This window comes from Entelurus aequoreus, linkage group LG19 (genome assembly GCF_033978785.1).
Source record: "Entelurus aequoreus isolate RoL-2023_Sb linkage group LG19, RoL_Eaeq_v1.1, whole genome shotgun sequence".
Taxonomy (NCBI): domain Eukaryota; kingdom Metazoa; phylum Chordata; class Actinopteri; order Syngnathiformes; family Syngnathidae; genus Entelurus; species Entelurus aequoreus.
Window position 1 is genome coordinate 38,631,405 of NC_084749.1, and position 27,891 is coordinate 38,659,295.

At 39.6% G+C, this 27,891-nt stretch overlaps 2 protein-coding genes across 3 annotated transcripts in view; one reads left to right on the plus strand and one right to left on the minus strand.

Annotated features, from left to right (window-relative positions):
* Nucleotides 1-3,019, plus strand: part of LOC133635359 (PH domain leucine-rich repeat-containing protein phosphatase 1-like) — a 55,138-nt gene extending 52,119 nt beyond the window's left edge. Inside the window, exons 17-18 of one of the 2 annotated variants that reach the window (XR_009822053.1) lie at nt 1-1,277; nt 2,847-3,019. Coding sequence is in view for 1 of the 2 variants with exons in the window: in XM_062028497.1 (XP_061884481.1) it covers nt 1-1,086 (1,086 nt within the window). In the remaining variant the exon portion in view is untranslated. The other variant, XM_062028497.1, reaches the window with a different exon arrangement.
* Nucleotides 1,519-27,810, minus strand: si:ch211-191a24.4 (uncharacterized protein LOC100150331 homolog). Its single transcript, XM_062028498.1, has 4 exons — nt 27,505-27,810; nt 19,060-19,169; nt 18,249-18,367; nt 1,519-4,688 (listed from the first exon to the last, which is right to left on the minus strand). The coding sequence occupies exons 2-4, from the start codon at nt 19,158-19,160 to the stop codon at nt 4,030-4,032; spliced, it is 879 nt and encodes a 292-aa protein (XP_061884482.1). The 5' UTR covers nt 19,161-19,169; nt 27,505-27,810; the 3' UTR covers nt 1,519-4,029.
* Between the last annotated feature and the right edge of the window lie 81 nt (nt 27,811-27,891).

The following is a 27,891-nucleotide window of genomic DNA, read 5'->3' on the forward strand; positions in this document are numbered from 1 at the left end:
GACAATAAAGTTGGCGGCGTAACCGACTCCACCAGAATTATGGGATATTCCTTCCTGTGCCCATCAGTAACCCCCCGGCCACACGTCTCCACGGTAACGCTCACCCCACAGGACGAGTTCATTCTGCTGGGCAGCCGAGGCCTGTGGGACATGCTGTCTCCCAGCGAGGCGGTGGAAGCCGTCAGGAATGTTCCAGACGCCCTGGCCGCCGCGAAGAAGCTTGTGACTTTGGCTCAGAGCTCCGGCTGCTCCGACAGCCTCAGCGCCGTCGTGGTGCAGCTCAGTGTCGCCCGAGACCGCTGCAGCTGCTGTGAGCCGCCGCCTCCGTCTCCAGGTCCGGGTTCGGGCGCGCACGTGCTCTCCGGCACGCACCCCTGCTCGCCCAGCGGCGACATGGGCGGGGTGGCGCCGCTGCACGCTTCTTCGGGAACCGTCAGCGAGTCGAGCGAGTTCAGCGTGTCTGAAATGAGCACGGCTTCGTCTGAAGAGCCACTTCTCCAAATGGAGTCGTCTCATCCCAACCTGGCAGGAAGGAGCGGCGTGCTTCGAGTCGCCCGCGGCACCGGGAGCTTCCAGAGGCAGTGCTCAGGAGCGCTGTCCGACAACGGGCTCGACAGCGAAGACGAGGAGCCCATTCCTGGGGTCTTCTCCAACGGGAGTCGCGTGGAGGTTGAAGCTGATGTCCACAGGGGTCTCTTGCATACGTCCACAAGGGTTTCTCAATCCATCGCTCCCGGCCGTGAACTTTCACCTCCCCCCGAATTCCCCAGCGCTCCGTCCTCCCCCTGCCTCGGCGGGGAGACTCGATCGGGCACTCTGGGCCGCAGGGCTCGAGCGAACGGTTCCGTCGCCTGCCAAGGGAGGAACCAGGACGTCATCGAGGAAGCGGCAGACGCGCCCGTCAGGAAGCAAGGAGGCTACTTCAACGCTCCCGCCCAAGCGGACCCTGACGATCAGCTCATCATTCCACCCGAGCTGGAGGAGGAAGTGCGGCAGATGATCCAGCAACAGGAGCAGATGGAGACTTCCAACCAGCAAGCACCCACCTACCAGAAACCTGTAGACTATTTCATCACACCGCTCTAAGAGTCCAGATGTAGCTCACTTTCATTCATTTTCTACTTCGTCCAAAACCTCAGAAGACTTTTTTTTTTTTCTACAGTTAAATGTACGCCCCAGAAAAGTCAATGCAATTTTTTACAAGTCATGTTAATTAAATCATCACATTGAGTTATTGGATGTGTTCCAGTACATTTGACTATGTTTCACCGTCCATGGTACGTTTTTGGTTGATGCTCACATCTTTTGGCCTCGGTTGCCAAGTCAGCCCCCCCAGGATTTCACAGGCCTCTTTTTGAGATTGTTGCGGCCTTAAAATCCTTTAGTTGCGGTAGAATTGCAGGAGAAAGTGAAAGGTGCAAGAAAATGTTGTTTTTGTGTAATTACGAGAGAAAGATCTGTTGAAGTAATTCATGAACAAAGACTAAGAAAAGCATATTACACATAAATGTAGCAAAATAGGCTTTATTCAAATAATTGTTATTCCTGCTAGGGTTTAAGTCTTCACCTGAGGAAAAAAATGCAAATGTTCACAGTTATAAATCAATTATGCAGAAAACTACACAATGCACATGCTTATAAGGGACAACTTACTATAAAAATGACGCCCTATACAAGCTGTACACTGACTTCTCTTCTCTTATAATCTCCTGAAAATATGTACTTTAATGAAACATGGTAGAGGAGTCATTTTCAATATATTCTGTTTCTAAACTACACTACCGTTCAAAAGTTTGGGGTCACCCAAACAATTTTGTGGAATAGCCTTCATTTCTAAGAACGAGAATAGACTGTCGAGTTTCAGATGAAAGTTCTCTTTTTCTGGCCATTTTGAGCGTTTAATTGAGCCCACAAATGTGATGCTCCAGAAACTCAATCTGCTCAAAGGAAGGTCAGTTTTGTAGCTTCTGTAACGAGCTAAACTGTTTTCAGATGTGTGAACATGATTGCACAAGGGTTTTCTAATCATCAATTAGCCTTCTGAGCCAATGAGCAAACACATTGTACCATTAGAACACTGGAGTGATAGTTGCTGGAAATGGGCCTCTATACACCTATGTAGATATTGCACCAAAAACCAGACATTTGCAGCTAGAATAGTCATTTACCACATTAGCAATGTATAGAGTGTATTTCTTTCAAGTTAAGACTAGTTTATTGAAAAATACAGTGCTTTTCCTTCAAAAATAAGGACATTTCAATGTGACCCCAAACTTTTGAACGGTAGTGTATATCCACAATCTTAGTATATTTACCAATGTTATTTTACAGTTAATGTTTCATCTGCAGGCTTTTTTTTTTTTTTACAAGTGTGACCAATTGACACAAATTTGTGCAGAGTTGGCGAAACGCCACCAAAGGCTTCCTTATTGGCCGCTGTCTGCATCAAAGTTGCACATCAACACATTGCTTGCAGAAGATTGGGAATTTTTTTTAGTACAATCTACAGCGGAGATTATAAAAGGCTAGATTATCACACTTCAACAACTTAAACAAAGAAGTGCACCATGCAGAAACCCATCTGATTGGTTAGACGAGTACTAGGGAAACAGTTAATTGGCAGAACAATTGCGGGGATTGGACAAAGTTTCTAGGTTGCACATCATTTTTGGACTGGTTGAATTAGAGCAATCGCAACATCTCGAAATCCTGGAGGGTCTGGTTGGTAAACTTTTAACTCCAAAGAGTTTCAAAGTCTTAAAGTGACCTGGTCACTGATTCATGCTATTGTTCTCTGAGAGAAAAAGATGTATTTCAGAAGGCTTGTTATTCCATTTGTGTTACAGAGTGGTGAGCAAATGCTGAACAAGAGGATCTGACTGTTCCGATCTGACTCGGTGAATGTTCTCAGAACTGTTACGTCATTCTCAAAAACTGCACAAGGAAGCTCTTAAAACATGTAAGTTTCCTGATAACTCCATCATGTTGACTGATGTCTTTAATAAAGATGGTCATGAAAACCTAGATCCCGATTTTAAAACTCATGGTTTTGTGATCAGCGAGGCAACATCTGGTGGATTCGCTGCTTTGTGGCTCGCCGTTATCTTCAAATCTGGTATCAGAACTAGGGATGTCCGATAATGGCTTTTTGCCGATATCCCGATATTGTCCAACTCTTAATTATCGATATCAACTGATACCGCTATATATACAGTCGTGGAATTAACACATTATTATGCCTAATTTGGACAACCAGGTATGGTGAAGATAAAGTCCTTTTTTTTTTTTAAATTAAATTAAATAAGATAAATAAATTAAAAACATTTTCTTGAATAAAAAAAGAAAGTAAAACAATATAAAAACAGTTACATAGAAACTAGTAATTAATGAAAATGAGTGAAATTAACTGTTAGTACTATTAGTGGACCAGCAGCACGCACAATCATGTGTGCTTACGGACTGTATCCCTTGCAGACTGTATTGATATATATTGATATATAATGTAGGAAGCAGAATATTAATAACAGAAAGAAACAACCCTTTTGTGTGAATGAGTGTGAATGGGGGAGGGAGGTTTTTTGGGTTGGTGTACTAATTGTAAGTGTGTCTTGTGTTTTTTATGTTGATTTAATACAAAAAAATTAATTAAAAAAAACGATACCGATAATTTCCGATATTACATTTTAAAGCATTTATCGGCCGATAATATTGGCAGGCAGATATTATCGGACATCTCTAATCAGAACCCGTTTGCTAACGTTCACTTTTGTTCGGTAATAAAATACTATTTTAATCATCTGACAAAAGACAGTGCAGTAAAAACATAAGTATGACATCATCCAGCAGCTTTTGTCACTTCCAAACAAATCAAACCAAAATGCTGTTTAGCTTAAACATATTCATTATGATTTTAATCTATTTTTACCAGCTCAGATTTGACAAAAAGCTTCTAAAATAAACTTTAAACATCCGTGCAGCACGTAAAAAATACCATCTTCTATCCGGGTCAATACTGTATTTGGAGCATGTTCATACAGACGTGGTTTCGGCCCTCAGTGGAGCCCTCTGTGGGTGGGATCGCGCCGGCTCTCGCTCCACCTCACGGCGTTTACGCTCTTGCAAGTAGCGCTTTACCCAACGGATGGTTTGGAAGGTGAGCACCGTTCCGGCGGTATACAAGCAAGCCGTGATGAGTCCAAACAGCGCCACGGCTGCGTCCCCGCCGCCGACGTCACAGTTCATCCAAGTGTACCCGTTCCGTGCGTACAGCCGCTCGCGCTGCGTGCAGACATCGGTGGCGTTGACCCGCATGACGAAATGCAGATAGAGACCAACAGCCACCACGTAGGCCACGGCCCCCACGGCCTGGAACACCAGCGCTCCGTAAAGAAGCCTACGGGACATGTGGTGGGGGGGCTTGTTGCCCGCGACCACAAACAGGAGCGAGACCACGCCCATCGTCAGGCTGAAGGCCACGCCGCCGTAGATTCCCGGCGCTCTCATCTGGCTGAACTGCGCGTCCAGTTCCCGCACCTTCTGCAGCTCGGTGCCCTGCAGGTTGAAGTTGGAGTTGATGTCGAAGCCGCCCAGGCCACCCATGGCGGACAGGCCCGACATGGCCATCTGAGCGGCCACCACACAGATGAGGACCAGGGCGTTGGTCAGCACCGAGCAGATCAGAACCACGCCTAAATTGTGCCAGGCAGAAAACATTCATATTACTTCAAAGGTTCTTCACAAGTTAATGAATTCATTTGATTGAGTGAAATAAGTATTGAATCGCTTTGTGACAAACTCCCCTGTTCAACAATCTACCCGTTACAGGTCCTGTCTCCTCCATTTTGTAGACCTGCACAAGACTGGAATGTGGTCAAAGACCATCAACAGGAAACTTGGTGAGAAAGACCTACACCAGGGGTCGGCAACCGAAAATGTTGAAAGAGCCATATTGGACCAAAAATACAAAAACAAATCTGTCTGGAGCCGCAAAAATTAAGCCATATTACATGTGTCATGAGATATAAATTGAATTAAGAGGACTTAAAGGAAACTAAATGACCTCAAATGTAGCTACAAATGAGGCATAATGATGCAATATGTACATGTCGCTAGCCTAAATAGCATGTTAGCATCGATTAGCTTGCAGTCATGCAGTGACCAAATATGTCTGATTAGCACTCCACACAAGTCAATAACATCAACAAAACTCACCTTTGTGCACTCATGCACAACGTTGGAAGTGTGGCGGACAAAATGAGACAGAAAAAGTGGCATAAAACACGTCCTAGAAAGTCGGAGAAAGTTAAACATGTAAACAAACTATACGGTGAGTTCAAGGACCGCCAAAATAAGTAGGACAAAGCGGCGCTCGCAAAATACTCGAATGAGTGAAGCATATTTAATATAAACAGTGTGCTTTATAACAATTAGGGAGGTTTGTGTCATGTTTGTCCTCATACAGAAACCATACTAAAACAAAAAAATAGATTTTTTTTCCCCTCATCTTTTTCCATTCTTCATACATTTTTGAAAAATCTCCAGAGAGCCACTAGGGCGGCGCTAAAGAGCCGCATGCGGCTCTAGAGCCGCGGGTTGCCGACTCCCGACCTACACTATATTGCCAGAAGTATTTGGCCACCCATCCAAATAATGAGAATCAGGGGCCGTACTTATCAAGCTTCTTAGAGTGCCATTTTACACTTAAGTCCTGAGAATTTGCGAAATTTAGTCCTACTCTCAAACTTAAGAATAAATGCTTTTTATCAACGTTCTTAAGTCTAAGAATCACTCCTACTCTCCGCGATATTTAAGAGACCTTCAGAGGTGTCTTAAGTGGTTAGGAGTTGCCAGCAGGGGATGGCACTGAGGCAAGAGAGACGTGCGCGAACGTTCAGGGAACGGAACAATGTTTGTTTTTTTTTTGATGACGAGCAGCTGATCAAACGGTATCGTTTAGACAGAGCGGATATTATTTTTGTCACAGATTTAATACTTTTCCATTTCTTGTTGATTTCTGCATGTGTCTGCAGTGGGCTAGTATATATAGAGCCACCCACACCAGTTTCAAATTAGTTGCCTAATTAATGAATTGGAAAGAAAATGTTATGACAGTAGCGTATGTGTGTGGCCGTGAGGTGAGTGACGTCAGTGAGTGTGTGGGCGAGAGAAGAGAGGGAGCGGTAGCGTGAGTGCCGGCGGGGACTAGTTTGTTTTGTATTATTTTGTAGTTTATTGTCAAAATATACACTCCCATTGTCCACTTAAATATTTCCAAGATATTTCTTTATTCTTAGACAAGGGATTCCTTCCGTGATTGGTCATTTCTATGGACACAGAAATGACTTCACCTAAAATTCCGTTTACGGCACATAGTAATGTCGTAATTCAGCTCTGAGTGTGACACTTAAGATTCAGTCCTACACTTCGCTGAAAGTGTGAGTAAGACGCTTGATAACTAACTTTTAAGTGCAGCTTTTAGCGAAGAATTTATTTACTCTTAAGTCAACTCTTAGCAGACTTCTTAGGAGTAATTCTAAGAAGCTTGATAAGTACGGCCCAAGGTGTCCTAATCACTTGGCCCGGCCACAGGTGTATAAAATCAAGCACTTATGCATGGAGACTGTTTCTACAAACATTTGTGAAAGAATGGGCCACTCTCAGTGATTTCCAGCGTGGAACTGTCATAGGATGCCACCTGTGCAACAAATCCTGTCGTGAAATTTCTTTGCTCCTAAATATTCCAAAGTCAACTTTATCATAAGAAAAGTGAAGAGTTTGGGAACAACAGCAACTCAGCCACCAAGTGGTAGGCCACGTAAACTGACAGAGAGGGGTCAGCGCATGCTGAAGCGCATAGTGCAAAGAGGTCGCCCACTTTCTGCACAGTCAGTTGCTACAGAGCTCCAAACCTCACGTGACCTTCCAATTAGCCCACGTACAGTACGCAGAGAGCTTCATGGAATGGGTTTCCATGGCCGAGCAGCTGCATCTAAGCCATACATCACAGAATCCAATGCAAAGCGTGGGATGCAGTGGTGTAAAGCACGTCGCCACTGGACTCTGCGGGGCGGTATAGCTCGGTTGGTAGAGTGGCCGTGCCAGCAACTTGAGGGTTCCAGGTCTGATCCCCGCTTCCGCCATCCTAGTTACTGCCGTTGTGTCCTTGAGCAAGACACTTTACCCACCTGCTCCCAGTGCCACCCACATTGGTTTAAATGTAACTTAGATATTGGGTTTCACTATGTAAAAGCGCTATATAAATATAATTCACTTCACTTCACTCTACTGTAGAGCAGTGGAGACGCTTTCTCTGGAGTGATAAATCACACTTTTCCATCTGGCAATCTGATGGACCAGTCTGGGTTTGGAGGTTGCCAGGAGAACACTACATTGTGCCCAGTGGGAAATTTGGTGGAGGAGGAATTATGGTGTGGGGTTGGTTTTTCAGCCCCTTAGTTCCAGTGAAAGGAACTTTGACTGCTCCAGGATACCAACACATTTTGGACAATTCCATGGGATGGCACTTCAAGTTCATATGTGAGTAAAGGCAGGTGGCCAAATACTTTTGGCAATATAGTGTAGCAATACAAGTTAAGTCTGCTCTGAAGCTTTATATAAACAGTCACCTTGTGGGGAAAGGATCCCTGACAAAAAGAGATGCTGATATTTGCCTTTTTTAACTGATTAATGATCGTTTGATGACTTTACCACAGCTGTGTCTCAGTTAGGGCCGCAATGATTCATCTAGTAAATCGATTCGAAAAACAACAAAAACGTGTTTCGTTACTTTGATGATTCGTTCATTAAGTAAAAAAAAAAAAGCACAAGACTGCCCCATGAGAGCGGTCCACCTATCGGTGATGTCGCCTGTGTGTTGCATGTGGGAGGCGGGGACAGCGGATAAAGGAAAACAAGAAACTGCACTCTGCAAAATGTCAGTGTTCAAAAACAAGAAAAAAAAATACAAAAATTAGGGGTATTTTATTTGAACCAAGCAAAATTATCTGCCAATAGAACAAGAAAATTCGGCTTGTCAAGACTTTCCAAAACAAGTAAAATTAGCTAACCTCAATGAACCCAAAAATACCTTAAAATAAGTATATTCTCACTAATAACAAGTGCACTTTTCTTGATAGAAAAAAAAAGAAACCTTTTTGCTCAGTATGTTGAAAAATATTCTTAAATTAAGTACAGTATTTTTCAGAGAATAAGTCGCACCGGCCGAAAATGCATAATAAAGAAGGAAAAAAACATATATAAGTCGCATTTTTGGGGGAAATTTATTTGATAAAAGCCAACACCAAGAATAGACATTTGAAAGGCAATTTCAAATAAATAAAGAATAGTGAACAACAGGCTGAATAAGTGTACGTTATATGAGGCATAAATAACCAACTGAGAACATGCCTGGTATGTTAACGTAACATATTATGGTAAGAGTCATTCAAATAACTATAACATATAGAACATGCTATACCTTTACCAAACAATCTGTCACTCCTAATCGCTGAATCCCATGAAATCTTATACGTCTAGTCTCTTACGTGAATGAGCTAAATAATATTATTTGATATTTTACGGTAATGTTTTAATAATTTCACACATAAGTCGCTCCTGAGTATAAACTGCGACTTATAGTCCGAAAAATACGGTAAATGCTAGTGCCATTATCTTGACATGATGATATGCGCTCGGCATCATGATATTTTTTTTTCATGCTTGAAGTAAGAAATTATTACGTTAAAAAAGTAGTTTTATGCTCGTGAGTGTTGATGACACAGCTTTGCAACAGTTGATATTCTAGTTTCAAGCATGTTTTACTCAATATAGGTCATCAAATCTCAGCAACAAGCTGTAATATCTTACTGAGATCATTTTGGACCAAAACCCTTAAAACAAGTAAAACACTAACATAAAATCTGTTTGGTGAGAAGAATTATCTTATCAGACAGAAAATAAGCAAATATCGCCCTTATTTGAGATATTTAATCTTACTTGGATTTCAGTTTTTGCAGTGTGGACAACGGAGAAGAGAAGCTGTTAATGGGTTTGAAATCATTTCTTTTTCTTGTTAATATTACAAAAATATTTTTTAAGTCGTTGTTATTGTTTACAAACTTGGGGAGTAAGACCACTTAAAAAAAACCCGAATAGCCGAGGTTAAAACGATCTCCATCCAAACGAATGTAGTTTCAAAACTGTCTCAGCCTACACACAAACGCATACACTGCAAAAACTGAAATCTAAGTAAGATGAAATATCTCAAATAAGGGTGATATTTGCTTATTTTCTGTCTGATAAGATAATTCTTCTCACTAAGCAGATTTTATGTTAGTGTTTGACTTGTTTTAAGGGTTTTGGTCCTAAATGATCTCAGTAAGATATTACAGCTTGTTGCTGAGATTTGATGACCTATATTGAGTAAAACATGCTTGAAACTAGAATATCAACTGTTGCAAAGCTGTGTCATCAACACTCACAAGTATAAAACTACTTTTTTTAAGTAATAATTTCTTACTTCAAGCATGAAAAAAAAAATACATGATGCCGAGCGCATATCATTATGTCAATAATGGCACTAGCATTTAATTAATTTAAGAATATTTTTCAACATATTGAGCAAAAAGGTCTCATTTTTTTCTACCAAGAAAAGTGCACTTGTTATTAGTGAGAATATACTTATTTTAAAGTATTTTTGGGTTCATTGATGTTAGCTAATTTTACTTGTTTTGGAAAGTCTTGACAAGTCGAATTTTCTTGTTCTATTGGCAGATCATTTTGCTTAGTTCAAGTAAAATACCCCTAATTTTTGTATTTTTTGTACATTTCCTGTCATGCACATTTTGTCCAATCAGAATTCTGGAAAAGCAGCCACAGCTGACTTGGTAGCATTACACCTCTGTTAACATGTTTATTGTGATATACTAGATGTACATTATCTTTACAATCCGCCTACAAGGAAACAATATGAATGTTTTTTAAGGACTGTGCCTAAAGCGCACATGAGCTGCTGTGAAAACACAGACACTGGTGGAATAATCACATTTAATCATTAATAAAGTACATTATCTTTAAAATCAGTGCACACTAACAAGCAGCTCAGGATTTTTAAGTGCCTAAAGCGTGCATGCGCTGCTGCACCAAATAAAACCAACACATGGAATTATAACGTCAATATAGTGATATATTACATGTGCAGTGAAGTTGACTTTATCTTTAGCATCAATAACAAGGAGCCAGGATACATCTTGGTTTATGTTTTAGACATCTGGGCGTATTATAAAACGTACGCACACTTAAGTAAACACCTTCATGATCTGTTTATGAGGGTTAAAAACAAAGTTGTCCCATCAGTTGGAGGTCCAACTGGGCTCTTATCCAAAACAGCTGGCCCATTTTAATGAGTCTTTTCATCAAAGTCGAGTGAAAGTTGCAGCAAGTTTATGTTTAAACCTACAATACGTCCTCTTAGTGTGTTTGAAGGGGAACTGCACATTTTTTGGAATTGTCACTATCATTGACAATCCTTATGACAAGAATACAGGTTTGCCTTTTTTTCATGCATTATAACTCGTAAATAAATGCTAGCAAGAGTCAGCTAACAAAGGAGGTAATGGGATTCAGGACTCAAGGCCCGGGGGCCAAATCTGGGTGGAAATATGTGGAAATAATATGGGTTAATAAAATGCTTAATGTTTTCTTACTAAATATATTAGTTTTTTCCCTTTTGACATAAAAAAAATCATGTACTGCATGCAATTGCATATCTTTTAAAATGCAATATTATCCAAATGAAAATATATCATATCATGTATTCCAAAAATATTTTGTGTTAAAATAAAGATACCGTAATTTCCGGACTATAAGCTGCTACTTTTTCCCCTCGTTCTGGTCCCTGCGGCTTATACAACGGTGCGGCTTATTTACGGCCTGTTCTTCTCCGACACCGACGAAGAGGATTTCTGTGGTTTTAGTATGAAGGAGGAAGACGATGACACAATGATTAAAGACTGACTTTTCATATACCGGTAGGCTGGTTATTTTGATAACGTACAGGCGAGCACTTTGTATTACTTTGCACCGTTGTATTATTTGTACTCTGCACGAATGCTGTTCGCCATGTCAAAGATGTGAAAGTTTGATTGAATGATTGAAAGATTTATTGTTAATAAATGGGACGCTTTGCGTTCCCAAACAGTCATCTCTGTCCCGACAATCCCCTCCGTGGTAGCAGGAACCCCTATATACTACGGTAATTACACATCAAAACCCTGCGGCTTATAGTCGGGTGCGGCTTATATATGGAGCAATCTGTATTTTCCCCTAAATTTAGCTGGTGCGGCTTATAGTCCGGAAATTACGGTAAATACTTTACTTAAATATCTGCTTGACTTATGATTTCAAAACAAATTATCAAATTGTCGACTGTAAAATTGACAATAGATTTTACGGTTAAATTCCACCGAATGAGTTTTTTACCTTAAAATCAACTTTGGTACTTTTTTTTCACATATACAGTAAGACACTAAAACCTTAAAACAACAATACTTTATGGTAAAAAAAAACAAAAAACTGTCAGCTCTGTTGATTGAATTTTACCGCTAAAAACAGTGGTATTGTTTTTCAATTCCATTTATTAAATTTTTTTTATATGCTGTTAAAAAAAAACACTGCTTTTACTGTAAAATTCTGGTGACTGAGCTGACAGTTTTTAAAGTAAAATTGTAATATTTTTTTGCAGCTTATGTAAACAAATATATATTAAGGAATTATATATATATATACAGTATATATATATATATATATATATATATATATATATATATATATATATATATATATATATATATATATATATATATATATATATATATATATATATATATATACACACACACTACCGTTCAAAAGTTTGGGGTCACATTGAAATGTCCTTATTTTTTAAGGAAAAGCACCGTACTTTTCAATGAAGATAACTTTAAACTAGTCTTAACTTTAAATAAATACACTCTATACATTGCTAATGTGGTAAATGACTATTCTAGCTGCAAATGTCTGGTTTTTGGTGCAATATCTACATAGGTGTATGGAGGCCCATTTCCAGCAACTATCACTCCAGTGTTCTAATGGTACAATGTGATTGCTCATTGGCTCAGAAGGCTAATTGATGATTAGAAAACCCTTGTGCAATCATGTTCACACATCTGAAAACAGTTTAGCTCGTTACAGAAGCTACACAACTGACCTTCCTTTGAGCAGATTGAGTTTCTGGAGCATCACATTTGTGGGGTCAATTAAACGCTCAAAATGGTCAGAAAAAAAGAACTTTCATCTGAAACTCGACAGTCTATTCTGGTTCTTAGAAATGAAGGCTATTCCACAAAATCGTCGCTTTTGTTTTTGAACGGTAGTGTATATACACATACACATATATATATGTATATATATATACACATATATATATATATATATATATATATATATATATATATATATGTGTATATATATATATATATATATATATATATATATATACACACATATATATATATATATATATATATATATATATATATATATATATATATATATATATATATATATATATATATATATATATATATATATACACACACACACTACTACTATATATATACGGTAGTGTATATATATATATATATATATACTAGGGGTGTGGGAAAAAATCTATTTGAATTCGAATCGCGATTCTCACATTGTGCAATATTCAGAATAGATTTTCATTTTTAATTAATCTTTTTTTTTTTAAATATATATATATATATATATTTTTTTTTTTAATTAATCAATCCAACAAAACAATACACCGCAATACCATAACAATGCAATCCAATTCCAAAACCAAACCCGACCAAGCAACACTCATAACTGCAATAAACAGAGCAATTGAGAGGAGACACAAACACGACACAGAACAAACCAAAAGTAGTGAAACAAAAATTAATATTATCAACAACAGTATCAATATTAGTTAAAATTTCAACATAGCAGTGATTAAAAATCCCTCATTGACATTATCATTAGACATTTATAAAAAAAAATTAAAAAAATGAACAATAGTGTCACAGTGGCTTACACTTGCATCGCATCTCATAAGCTTGACAACACACTGTGTCCAATATTTTCACAAAGATAAAATAAGTCATATTTTTGGTTCATTTAATAGTTAAAACAAATTTACATTATTGCAATCAGTGGATAAAACATTGTCCTTTACAATTATAAAAGCTTTATACAAAAATCTACTACTCTGCTTGCATGTCAGCAGACTGGGGTAGATCCTGCTGAAATCCTATGTATTGAATGAATAGAGAATCCTTTTGAATCAGGAAAAATATATATAGCTTATTTTGGAAACGAATGCCCTTTCGCACCTTTTATAATGCAGGACGAAGCCAAGAGCGCAGGATTTAAGGCCCAAAAAGTTTGTGTGACTCTGGTTATGTGTAGAAATGCTGCGGGCATTATGATAAAACCTGGGCGTATTTATAGGTCAAAAAAATCCTAGAGCCCTAAAAAACAGGGTTTGATCTTTGGTTTCATTCTTTAATACAGTAGTGTACTGTACTTCTTTTTTTTTTTTAATCCACGAAGGTTTGAACTTCGAGAGTGTTTAAACGAGAGAAATGTGAAAAAATGTTAATGCCTGTGAGAAAAGTTTATAAAGTGTGGTTAGGGTTTTACAGACTTAAAACATATTCAAGAAGTGAAAAAAAACCTAAATAAAAAACATGTAAATGGTAAAACATAGTGTAAACGAAAAATACACAAACGAAAAAAATAAAAAAATCAACTTCTACACGGATTTCACTTAAAGCGGGTATTTTTTGGAACGCAACCCCAGCGTTAAACGAGGGAACACTGTACCTGCAACGAAAGCTTGTATTTTTATGAATATATCATTTTTTTAAAATATGGACATATTATTTTGACGTGAAAATTAATGTTTAATTTTGCGCAAACATTTCCCATGCCTGTACAAGGGAGGAGTTGAGGTAACTGATGGCATTAGTAACATTTTACTGGAATGTATTGAGATATTGCAGTGCTAGCAAGCCACAGCCTTGAAAATCTGTAAAGAGAAATAAACTGAAATCCTTCCTGAGATGTTTGCAACCCTGGTGACCACATTTGACCTCAGTGCTTGCCAACAAGGGTTCCTACACAAAGTACTAAGTTACTTTAGAGGTTTCCTCTACACAAATCCGTAGCACAGTACTTCCTCGGCCTAAAAGTTTAATTGTTTCTGTGATGGGGCTGGTTACTCAAATCCAATCAATCCAATCCACTTTATTTATATAGCACATTTACACAACAAGAATGTTTCCAAAGTGCTGCACAGCCATGTTAAAAACAATATTAAAAACAATATTAAAAATAATATTAAAAACAATATTATGCTACACCAATGACTGAATAAAAACAAAGAATAAATGAATAGAAAACCAATACAGAGACAATATAAAAAATAAATATGATTGAAAAAGATTTTAAAGGGTAAAACCAATTAAAACAGTAAAATAGACATCAAAATTTATAACCCTAACCCTAACCACACAGGACAACAGAGGACAGAAGACCACACAACTCACGTAGTGTTAAAAGCCAAAGAATAAAAGTGGGTCTTAAGACGAGACTTAAAACACTCCACTGTGGGAGCAGTTTGAACATGGAGGGGCAGAGTGTTCCAGAGTTTAGGGCCGACCACAGAGAAGGCCCTGTCTCCCCTGGTTTTAAGTCTCGTCCTGGGCACCACGAGCTGGAGCTGGCTCTCGGACCTCAGAGCGCGCGCAGGTGTGTAAATTTGGATGAGGTCCGAGATATACTGAGGTGCCAGTCCATGTAAAGCTTTAAAAACAAACAGCAAGGATTTAAAATCAATTCTAAAATGAACAGGGAGCCAGTGCAAACTCCGAAGAATTGGGGTTATATGCTCACGTTTCCTGGCCCCTGTTAAAAGTCGTGCTGCCGCGTTCTGGACTAACTGCAACCGGGAGAGAGCTTTTTGGCTAATTCCAGCATAAAGTGCATTGCAGTAGTCCAGGCGACTTGAAATAAAAGCATGCACGACTTGTTCAAAAAGGTTAAAAGATAAAAATGGTTTTACCTTTGCTAAAAGACGAAGATGATAAAAACACGATTTTAAAACGCCATTGACTTGTTTGTCAAATTTAAAATCGCTGTCTATAGTGACGCCAAGGCTGGTGACTTTGGGACGCACATAATTTTGCAATGGTCCCAAGTCAGTGAGGGCCGGACCAAAAACTGAAATTTCCGTTTTTCCCTCATTCATTATTAAAAAATTCTGGGCTAACCAAGCCTTGACATCACATAGACCAGGGGTGGGCAATTAATTTTTACCGGGGGCCGCATGAGCAACCCGAGCACTGTTGGAGGGCCACATCGACAATATTCCAATTAAATTTTGCTCAATATTATTTTTGATATATACCGTAAGATAAATAATAATAATAATCAATAATAATAGTAATGGTAAATGGTAAATGGTTGTACTTGTATAGTGCTTTTCTATCCCTTTTTAAGGAGCCCAAAGCGCTTTGACACTATTTCCACATTCACCCATTCACACACACATTCACACACTGATGGCGGGAGCTGCCATGCAAGGCGCTAACCAGGACCCATCAGGAGCAAGGGTGAAGTGTCTTGCCCAAGGACACAACGGACGTGACTAGGATGGTAGAAGGTGGGGATTGAACCAGTAACCCTCAGATTGCTGGCACGGCCACTCTCCCAACTTCGCCACGCCGTCCCCATGCCGTGTAATACTTCAACATAGTGTGTGTAACAGCAGTCCATGACTAATATAAATAAATTAACATTAATAATAAATGACAGTAAAATAAGCACACGTATGACTGAGGAGTCATAGTGTAACTTTGTGTGGTGTTTGAGTTGTCCGACTTTTTGTGTGGCCATAAACGCACCAGTGGTTTAGTGCTATGCGTGTTGGTGACAGATGACAAGTTGGTTTTGCCTGGTTTGTACGGCAGAAAATGACTAGTTTTTCGAGATAGAAGTGTTTTACTTATGTTTTTGGTGTGGTTCTGGCCGAATATAAACAGTTTTGCTCAATAAAGTGATCGATATAATTCCTGGCCTCGAAGCATCTCGATAGACGTTACAATAATTGAACGGTGTTCAATTGTACGGTGTTGACGAACACCGTTAGGGCCACTTGTTGTCACTGTCACTCAAAGTTGCATTGCAAAATTACATAGAATAAATATGTTTATTTTGTTTAGAATTCAGATGGGATTTCATTTGGTGCGCGGCATATATTTGCTGCGCGCAGCAGACGCTTGAGCAGTGCGCAATTGCGCAGGCACGCACCTTCGAGGGAACGTTGCTTTGCAGTCCATGTCTTGTTGTAAACATGCCATTCTTCATCAACTTTTCTCTTTTTAGCGTCTCGGGTGTAAACCGTGCATCACTTGTCGCTGCATGTGCACCTTCACTCGCAGGTTACACACGGACACACGCCCATAAATAATACTTTTCAAAATAAAAGCAGCACAGTTGTATTGCGCGCACGACATAGATGTTTTTTCAACTTTATTTTGTAATTAATGATTGCAGCTGTTCACATTCACTCACAATCACGCACACGCATACGTCCACACGGAAGTAATACAAATAACGATTTTCAAAACAAAAGCAGCACCGTTGTATTGCACACTCGATATAGATACTTTTTAAAATGTATTTTGTAATTTATAATTGGCCTCACGCGGGCCGGACAGGGACGCACAAAGGGCCGGATGCGGCCCGCGGGCCGCAGAATGCCCAGGTCTGACATAGACAGTTGAGAAAGGGTGTCAGGGGGCCGTGGCCTTTTGAAATTGGCATATACATTTGGCAGTCAAAATACTGGTATCCTAAATAAATGTTCCCCATTGAAATGGATTAACTTTGAATTAATCCCAAAATACCACCAACATTTCAACATGCTTTTTACTTTTACTTATAGAACTTCTAAAATATTATATGAATATTCTATAAAAACTATACAAAAGAACAGACCTGGGCAAATTAAGGCCCGTTAAGCTTTTCAATCTGGCCCGCTGGACATTCCCAAATAATTTTTTTAGATCTTTAAGATGGAAACTGTAGCTGCCATTATGATGTGCAGTGATGTTTTCAAATTAGCGTAAATCTTGAACTATACAAAGTATTTCAATGGTTGGAATCTGCGCTGTTGCATGATATACTAGTTACTATGGTAATCTAAGTCACAGATTTTTACAAGTTCTAAAGCTTAGTGATATATCAGATTGTAGGTGTATTTTTTATACTTTGTGTTCATGTTTCACTGTGTTTGTTGCATTTTTGTTGCGTTTCGCTTAATTATAAAATATGTCGATCGAGAGGGGGTGTGACGTTCATACGTTGTCAATATTCAGTGTTTTATCGGTCATAGTTTATATTGTAAATTCCACATTCTTTATTTTCATGTACATTCTGGGTGTCTCATTAAGTAAAAAAAAACATAAAATTCCACTCCGTTTTTTAAGGTGGTCTGTCATTAACGTATTTAGCTTTCAATAAAACATTGTGAGGTTTTGTATTAGTGTTCCTAAAAATCAGATATACCGGGCCCCAGAAACATTTTTTTCTCTAAATTTGGCCCCCCAGAGTCAAAATAATTGCCCAGGCCTGAAGTACGGCCTTTACCTTACAAAAAAAAACTGACTTCTATAGTATCTCCTTCCAGCTCCGTCTCTCTGTTTTTTGATGATTTTCTCCTTTAATTCAATGAATATCATCCGCTTTTTGTTCACAGCACTCTACCTCACTCCCTTTCTTTGCTCCCATGGTTGACAAGACAACGTTATGTCTTGCTATAGCTATATGCAAGGAAGATGCTGGATGTTATGGTCGGATCTCAGTTTTCCCTGTGACATTCGCTCGGTGGGAAGGTTCGTAACTTGAATTCGCAACCTGAAGCAGAAGACAGCTTTTGTATAGTGACTGGCATGTTTTGCTCTTTCAATGACGGAACGCAATCATCTAAGAACAAATTACTATTCAAGTACTCTTTGCATCTCATATAGCAGATGTTTACCTCGTCACAGTGACAAAGAGGTGGCGAATGCAGGAAAACCAGTTGGGCCAGCGTTAAGAAAATTACATTTGAATATTGAAACCAGTCGGTCCCCCAATGCTGCATAGAGAATGTCCAGTCTCACCTCTCCTGGAGCACATGTTTGTGCATTTGGAGTCCTGACGTTCACCACGCGACACACCCTGCGTATGTCTGGGCGGATGATCGGCTTCTCTGGAATAGTACGGGTCTTGGGAAGAAGTTCTTGAAAACACACAAGATGTCAAAAAAATTACATCCATTAGTGCGTCAATACTACAGATGCAGACATTCAAGGCAGTAATGGTTTGCGTCACTTTGTCACAAATGTATATTTTCAAACATGTATTAATGTAGCTAGGGCTGCAACAAGTAATCGATTAAATCGATTATAAAAATAGTTGGCGATTAATTTAGTCATCGATTCGTTGGCTCTATGCTATGCGCATGCGCATAGGCAATTTTTTATTTTAATTTTTAATATATTTTTTTAATTGAATAAACCTTTATTTATAAACTGCAACATGTACAAACAGCTGAGAAACAATAATCAAAATAAGTATGGTGCCAGTATGCTGTTTTTTTCCAATAAAATACTGGAAAGGATAGAAATGTAGTTTGTCTCTTTATCTGATTATTAATCGATTAATCGAAGTAATAATCGACAGATTAATCGATTGTCAAATTAATCGTTAGTTGCAGCCCTGAATGTAGCCATAGACTGCAGTGGTATATAACTGCACGGCTATTGTACTGAAAGGTGTTCCTACCACATATCTGTCATCGATACTAGCACAGCGTTTTTACTATGATGCAGATATTACAACCATGGCAGTACTGTACAATGTTGTAATGTTGTACAGGTACTTAATGTGTATACAGTATTTAACACAATTCAACATAACTATTGTTTACACCTGTCAGCTGACGAACGCCCCGCATCGTGTGGCTCACGGGGCTGCCGACGATCACCATTCCTCTCTCGGTGGCCTGGCTTTGAACGGGCTGGTTGGCTCATGGCTGTGGACTGAAAAAGATACGGCTAGAATCTGGAATGACATTTGGATATCAAATAAACTATCCAATATAAATCAAATTGAAGGAATACATCGAGGAATATGTTCAGGTGACTGAACTTTGACCCGGCTCCTAGAATTTAGGGACTGTAAGAATCTTTGGCCACCTCACGATTCGATTACGATTCAGAAGCTTTGATTTGATTAAAAATCGATTATTGATGCATCTTTACATTTCTTTTCGCTTCACCAAATAAGCCTTTATCACTTGCAATTAAAAAAACAAAAACAGTGCATTTGTAATAAGAAATTCCCATCGCATTTTTTAAATGTTCAGTTTCAGTTTATTTCGAACACGCATACGATACAATGTAATGCATCACATATGAATGGAAATGTGTGCAAAAGTGCAACAAAAGTGCTATATAATAAAGGAGCTGGTCGCAGTGAGGTGGCTCCTTGCAGTCAGCCAAATTTTAAAACTTTACTTTATTTACAATAAATAAATCAATAATCAATTACTGATGTTATCTAATCCTTTTAGTCCTTTTACGAATTGGGATGCATCTAAAAATGTATTATTTCCCCCGCCTCTAGTAACAATATACTGTAATGTATGTATCGTATGTTGTACAATGTACTGTAAAGTAATAAATAAATGATAAATGGGTTATACTTGTATAGCGCTTTTCTACCTTCAAGGTACTCAAAGCGCTTTGACAGTATTTCCACATTCACCCATTCACACACACATTCACACACTGATGGAGGGAGCTGCCATGCAAGGCGCTACCAGCACCCATCAGGAGCAAGGGTGAAGTGTCTTGCCCAAGGTTCAAATTTGAATGACAATAAAAAGGAAGTCTAAGTCTAATATTCGACAATAGAAAGGGGATTTTTGTCTCTAAACGGCACACTGCTGATGTTTTATCCACTTGTCCAATATCCATCCATCCATCCATTTTCTACCGCTTGTCCCTTTCTGGGTCACGGGGGGTCGCTGGAGCCTATCTCAGCTGCAATCGGGCGGTAGGCGGGGTACACCCTGGACAAGTCGCCACCTCATCACAGGGCCAACACAGATAGACAGACAACATTCACACTCACATTCACACACTAGGGCCAATTTAGTGTTGCCAATCAACCTATCCCCAGGTGCATGTCTTTGGATATGGAAGCTCTAAAAATTACAACATGGCGGACGGGGGGAAGATGCAGTCAAAGGTGGCTTGGCACGTACTGTAACTAAGACCGCCCACAAAATGGTGCATCCTAAAGAGACTGTCAGGTAACGGCTTGAAGATGGTCCGTAAAACATTATCTATTTTCACCAAAAGGACCACGACCACCATTACATGTTCTGTAGTGTTTACTTCCGAGTCTTTTTATTCACTTCCTTTCCTTGCTGACGACAACTATTTTTTTCATTCATGTCCCAAACTTCTCCATATCGCCACCTTGTTAGCTCTGTATACATGTGTTCCTGTCTACTTAATACTTCTACTGGGTAAAACAGGGAGCCTGTTGATTGGATTAGATTGTATCGTAACGTGGGCAACGACATTGGTGATTTGGGACAGCAGTACAAGTAGATAGTGTTCACACGGGCGTCTTTGGGCTGACACCCAGGGGCCATTTTGACAACATATTGCTCTGCTTCGTGTAGCCCAGACCTGGGCATTCTGCGGCCCGCGGGCTGCATCCGGCCCTTTGTGCGTCCCTGTCCGGCCCGCGTGAGGCCAATTATAAATTACAAAATACATTTAAAAAAGTATCTATGTCGAGTGTGCAATACAACGGTGCTGCTTTTGTTTTGAAAATCGTTATTTGTATTACTTCCGTGTGGACGTATGCGTGTGCGTGATTGTGAGTGAATGTGAACAGCTGCAATCATTAATTACAAAATAAAGTTGAAAAAACATTATGTCGTGCGCGCAATACAACTGTCCTGCTTTTATTTTGAAAAGTATTATTTATGGGCGTGTGTCCGTGTGTAACCTGCGAGTGAAGGTGCACATGCAGCGACAAGTGATGCACGGTTTACACCCGAGACGCTAAAAAGAGAAAAGTTGATGAAGAATGGCGTGTTTTCAACAAGACATGGACTGCAAAGCAACGTTCCCTCGAAGGTGCGTGCCTGCGCAATTGCGCACTGCTCAAGCGTCTGCTGCGCGCAGCAAATATATGCCACGCACCAAATCAAATCCCATCTGAATTCTAAACAAAATAAACATATTTATTCTATGTAATTTTGCAATGCAACTTTGAGTGACAGTGACAACAAGTGGCCCTAATGGTGTTCGTCAACACCGTTCAATTGAACACCGTTCGATTATTGTAACGTCTATCGAGATGCTTCGAGGACAGGAATTATATCGATCACTTTATTGAGCAAAACTGTTTATATTCGGACATAACCACACCAAAAACACGAGTAAAACAATTCTATCTCGAAAAACTAGTCATTTTCTGCCGTACAAACCAGGCCAAAACCAACTTGTCATCTGTCACCAACACGCATAGCACTAAACCACTGCTGCGTTTATGGCCACACAAAAAGTCGGACAACTCAAACACCACACAAAGTTACACTATGACTCCTCAGTCATACGTGTGCTTATTTTACTGTCATTTATTATTAATGTTAATTTATTTATATTAGTCATGGAATGCTGTTACACACACTATGTTGAAGTATTACTATTATTATTAATTATTATTATTATTATTTATCTTACGGTATATATCAAAAATAATATTGAGCAAAATTGAATTGAAATATTGTCGATGTGGCCCTCCAGCAGTGCTCGGGTTGCTCATGCGCCCCCCGGTAAAAATTCATTGCCCACCCCTGGTGTAGCCTTTACGTACGCAAAGATTACACTTAGGAGATGTACCGTATTTTTCGGACCATAGGGCGCACTGCTGATGAGCGGGTCTATTCAGGTCTATTTTCATACAAAAGGCTCAAAGGCTTAGTGGCCACATGCATGGGACAGCACCTTTTAGCTCTTATTTCCAAAATTGTGTACACTACTGAATTGGGGTCTTATGGCCGCTTATGTGGACACTTATACTGCCATCTGGTGGTGTCAGAAGAGTATAACATATAATGGAATTTGGAAAGAAAAGATAAGAATTAGCATGTCACTAAACATGAAGTACACGTTTGTGTACTTATGGACTAAGTACATCATATCAAAAGATGATTCTTAGTTTTTATTCTAATTAGGGTCCGATAAGCCCGAATAGCAAAGAGAAATAAATAAAAACATGTAAACACACAGCTTGGGCCTTAAGTGGTTAAATTAAAGGGGTCTGATTTTTTTCTAAATTGAAACCACTATCTTGTGGTCTACATCAGTGGTTCCCAACCTTTTTGTAGCTGCGGACCGGTCAACGCTTGAAAATTTGTCCCACGGACCGGAGGAGGGGGGGGGGGGGGGGGTTGAAATAAAAAATAAAAAAATGTATTTTTTATTATTATTATTTTTTTCATAAAGAAATACAATCATGTGTGCTTACGGACTGTATCCCTGCCGACTGCACCGTCTGTATTGATCTATATTGATATATAATGTATATATTGTGTTTTTAATGTTGATTTAATAAAAATAAAAATATATATATTTTTTTTTTTCTATTTCTTTTGTGGTCCGCGGACCGGTACCAGGCCGCGGCCCGGTGGTTGGGGACCACTGGTCTACATAACATGTAATGGTGGTTCTTTGGTGAAAATGTTGCATAGATTATGTTTTACAGATCATCTTCAAGTCGCCTTCTGAGCGTCTCTTCAGGATGCACCGTTTTGTGGGCGGTCTTACCTACGTGGCACACCTTCGACAGCGTCTTCTCCCTATCATCTTTGTTGTAGCGGTGTAGCGTGCAAGGACGGGAGTGGAAGAAGTGTCAAAAGATGGAGCTAACTGTTTTAATGACATTCAGACTTTACTTAAATCAATAACGGAGCAGCATCTTCTCATCCGTGGCTCAATAGTGCAACAACAACGCTGGAAATGTGTCCCGTGAAAAACAGTCCGACTGGAACCCTCTAAAAACTAAAGTTCCATGGGTGAATTACGTAAACCCACTCTAGTTTTTAGCACTTTTATAGCTAGTCTACTGACAGATATAAGTAAGTACTTTACACTACTTCATAGCAAAAATGGCAACAGCGGAAGGTGAATGCCACATAAGAAGACAGAGAAAAAGAAGAAGCTTATCGACTACGGACCATGGACCACAATGGTGGATGCGCGCAAATTTTCAGTACTTATGCAGATCCCAAATACACATCAGCAGGTACCAGAAGGTAAGACAAGTTGGTTTTGCATAATATTGCGAAACAAAACACCAAATAATGTCTGCTAATAGCTGCCATTTCGTGGTCCTTATACACGCACCATAATAATACTTGTATGTTTAATGCACCGACAATCCATCAAGCGGTGCGGCTTCATAGCTTACCGAAGTCGTACTAAAGCATTTTGACAGATTTTTAAGCGTTGTGTGTAATGTTCTATATTTTCTCAATGGAACATTTAAAGTTTTGGTGTTTACTGGCGTATCTCTTGTGTGACTGCCATCTACTGGTCACACTTCTCATTACACCATGTACCAAATATAATAGATTCGAGGTCGGTAAGCACAACCAAAATGATTCCGTACATTAAGCGCACCGGGTTATAAGGCGAACTGTCCATTTTTGAGAAAATTACCGTATTTTCCGCACTATAAGGCGCACCGGATTATAAGGCGCACCTTCAATGAATGGCATATTTCAAAACTTTGTTCATATATAAGGCGCACCGGATTATAAGGCGCACCTATGCATCCATTAGATGGAGCTGCGCTAAAGGGAATGTCAACTAAACAGTCAGATAGGTCAGTCAAACTTTATTAATAGATTACAAACCAGAGTTCTGACAACTCTGTTCACTCCCAAAATGAATAAACAGCTGTTTTATTATTTTCCCCGAGGTAAAGTCAGTGACGTGGTGTTTTGTTTATCTTTTAACAACAGCAAGGTATAACAGTAGTGCAACATTTATATCACATAGTGGAGGGGAACTTTTCCCTGATTCAATAAACACGTAAAAGACAGTGATACTGTAACGGTAAATCAAACGTTAGTGCAATCACAATATAGTAACACTCGAAATAGTGCAGAGCAGTAACAATATATCAATAACTCAACATTGCTCAAACGTTAATGTCACACAACACACAAAATAAACATGTAAAGCTCACTTTATGAAGTTATTCCTCATCCACGAATCCCTCGAATTCGTCTTCTTCAGTGTCCGAATTAAACACCATTGATTTGTTTATGTTAAATTCTCTCGCTGCTGCTCTATTCCCGTGTTCTACTGCGTGACTGATTGGCTTAAGTTTAAAGGCCTACTGAAACCCACTACTACCGATCACGCAGTCTGATAGTTTATATATCAATGATGAAATCTTAACATTGAAACACATGCCAATACGGCCGGGTTAACTTATAAAGTGCAATTTTAAAATTCCCGCCACACTTCCGGTTGAAAAACTCCTTTGGATATGATTTATGTGCGTGACGTCACAAAATCCACGGAAGTGGTTGGACCCCATCGGACCCGATACAAAAACCTCTTGTTTTCTTCGACAAAATTCCACAGTATTCTGGACATCTGTGTTGGTGAATCTTTTGCAATTTGTTTAATGAACAATGGAGGCTGCAAAGAAGAATGTTGTAGGTGGGATCGATCAGTGTATTAGCGGCTAAGTACAATACTTACAGCAACACAACAAGGACTACTTACTTAGCAGACGCCTAGCCGATGCTTGCCGCCAAACCCACGGATGAAGTCATTCGTCGCGCCGTTGATCGCTGGAACGCAGGTGAGCACGGCTGTTGATGGGAAGATGAGGGCTGGCTGGCGTAGGTGGAGCGCTAATGTTTTATCATAGTTCTGTGAGGTCCGGTTGCTAAGTTGCTAAATTAGCCTTAGCGTCGTTAGCAACAGCATTGTTAAGCCTTACCAGGCTGAGAATTTTTAACCGTGTAGTTAAATGTACATGGTTTAATAGTATTGTTGATCTTCTGTCTATCCTTCCAGTCAGGGGTTTATTTCTTTTGTTTCTATCTTCATTTGAGAACGATGCTATCACGTTAGCTCAGTAGCTAAGTGTGTCACCGATGTATTGTCTTGGAGATAAAAGTCACTTTAAATGTCCATTTCGCGTGCTCGACTCTCATTTTCAAGAGGATACAGTATCCGAGGTGGTTTAAAATACAAATCCGTGATCCACAATAGAAAAAGGAGAAAGTGTGGAATCCAATGAGCCAGCTTGTACCTAAGTTACGGTCAGAGCGAAAAAAGATACGTCCATCACTGCCTCTCTAGTCCTTCACTGTAACGTTCCTCATCTACGAATCTTTCATCCTCGCTCAAATTAATGGGGTAATCGTCGCTTTGTCGCTCCGAATCTCTCTCGCTCCATTGTAAACAGCGGGGAATTGTGAGGAATACTAGCTCCTGTGACGTCACGCTACTTCCGGTACAGGCAAGGCTTTTTTTATCAGCGAGCAAAAGTTGCGAACTTTATCGTCGATGTTCTCTACTAAATCCTTTCAGCAAAAATATGGCAATATCACGAAATGATCAAGTATGACACATAGAATGTGTCTATGTATCCCCGTTTAAATAAGAAAAATTCATTTCAGTAGGCCTTTAAAGGCCTACTGAAATGAAATTTTCGGCTAGCGTCGGATAGCGCGTCTGCTATCCAACTCAAAGTCCTCCTGGTTGTGTTGCTGTAGTCAATCAAACAATCAATCAATGTTTATTTATATAGCCCTAAATCACAAGTGTCTCAAAGGGCTGTACAAGCCACAACGACATCCTCGGTACAGAGCCCACATACGGGCAAGGAAAAACTCACCCCAGTGGGACGTCGGTGAATGACTATGAGAAACCTTGGAGAGGACCGCATATGTGGGTAACCCCCCCCCCCCCCCTCTAGGGGAGACCGAAAGCAACGAATGTCGAGTGGGTCTGACATAACATTGTGAAAGTCCAGTCCACAGTAGTCAGCCGCTAATACACCGATCCCACCTACAGCTTTCTTCTTTGCTGTCTTCATTGTTCATTAAACAAATTGAAAAAGTTTCACCAACACAGATGTCCAGAATACTGTGGAATTTTTCGATGAAAACAGATGCTGTTTGTATTGGGACACAATGGTGTCCCAATACTGACGTCACGCGCAAACGTCATCATACCGAGACGTTTTCAGCCAAGTATTTCCCGGGAAATTTAAAATTGCACTTTATAAGTTAACCCGGCCGTATTGGCATGTTTTGCAATGTTAAGATTTCATCATTGATATATGAACTATCAGACTGCGTGGTCGGTAGTAGTGGGTTTCAGTAGGCCTTTAAGTTTAAACTCTGCGTAGTAAGCGTGTCTCTTAATAGGAGCCATTTTTGGGTTAGAAGCGCTTCTTCTACGGGGGAAAATGAAGTCGGCGGCTGCTTACCGTAGAAGAAGAAGCGCTTCTTCTGCTACAGGGGAAAAAGAAGTTGGCGGCTGTTTACCGTAGTTGCGAGACCTAAACTTTATGAAAATGAAGTTTAAGTTTGTTGTGGCTCAATATTGGTCCATATATAAAGCGCACCGGATTATAAGGCGCACTGTCAGCTTTTGAGAAAATTGGAGGTTTTTAGGTGCGCCATATAGTGCGGAAAATACGGTAAAGGATTTTAAGTGCGCCTTACAGTCCGAAAAATATGGTATTCATGGATTCAATATTATTTTAAATAGATGTATATTGTTTCATTGATGTTCTGTTACTATGATTTTTGTTTATGTTGTTCCAGGACAGGGGGGGGGGGGGCAAAACCCCCTCATCCCCAAGGTCCCCCCTTTAGTTTAAGGTGGCCCTGAGTTGACCAAAGTAATCAGTTTTAACAGTTGGATGTCCACATCATGAAACATTTCACAAATACTGTGACGAGCCATGTTAGTATTAATAAATACCCAAGTTAAATTCACTTCAGCAAATCTAAGACAGAAATGTATTAATGGTCCACAACAAAAGGAAAAATAGCTGCAATTATGTCACAAAAGTAATTCTTCAACTCTTATAACTTTTGAATACTGTATGTCAAATCCTCCAAATGTACTTAAATATGAAACTATATCAAGAAAACTGAGAATGATCAGAAGGTTTAGCAGCGAGAGTACACTTCTGTGCGACTACACACACCTGGCTTTAGGAGGCGTTTTCTGTCAGCAAACTATATATAGTTTAGAAACGTTCGAACAAGTGTGCTCGAAGTTGAACGTGTGTGTGCTTAAATATTACCTTTGACTGGGAAAGAAAGAAGGTTGAAGTCGGTGTTCGAGCAATGTAGTCCAACTAGGTCGCCATTATTACCTCCGCTGCCGTGCAGGTAACAGAGAACCCCGCCCTCTCTGGGAGGGGAGGCGGAAGAGAAACTAGAAACTCTTCATAAATAGCGGTCCTTAAAAACATTGTTGTGGTGGTTTGTAAAATAACTTTAGCCATAGCAAATGTTGTGTTCCTTCCGACATATTACAAGCCATTGAGGAACAAAATAACGTGTATTCTGCTCTCGGGCAATGGTGCGTTCAGGTCTACTTGTGAAATCAGAATACTGCAACTCCTCTACCAAGTGTGGTTGGAAGCATTTCTGGATTTTTTTATTCAGTGTTTGTGTGCATTCATTCA

Bases quoted from the DNA above. Each gene is read 5' to 3' on its own strand.
- si:ch211-191a24.4 (XM_062028498.1), bottom strand. From the start codon at position 19,160: ATGAGCCAACCAGCCCGTTCAAAGCCAGGCCACCGAGAGAGGAATGGT. The intron at 18,368-19,059 runs GTGTAAACAATA...TGTGTTTTCAAG, and splicing joins GGGCGTTCGTCAGCTGACAG to AACTTCTTCCCAAGACCCGT. The intron at 4,689-18,248 runs GTGAGACTGGAC...GGCACAATTTAG, and splicing joins AAACATGTGCTCCAGGAGAG to GCGTGGTTCTGATCTGCTCG.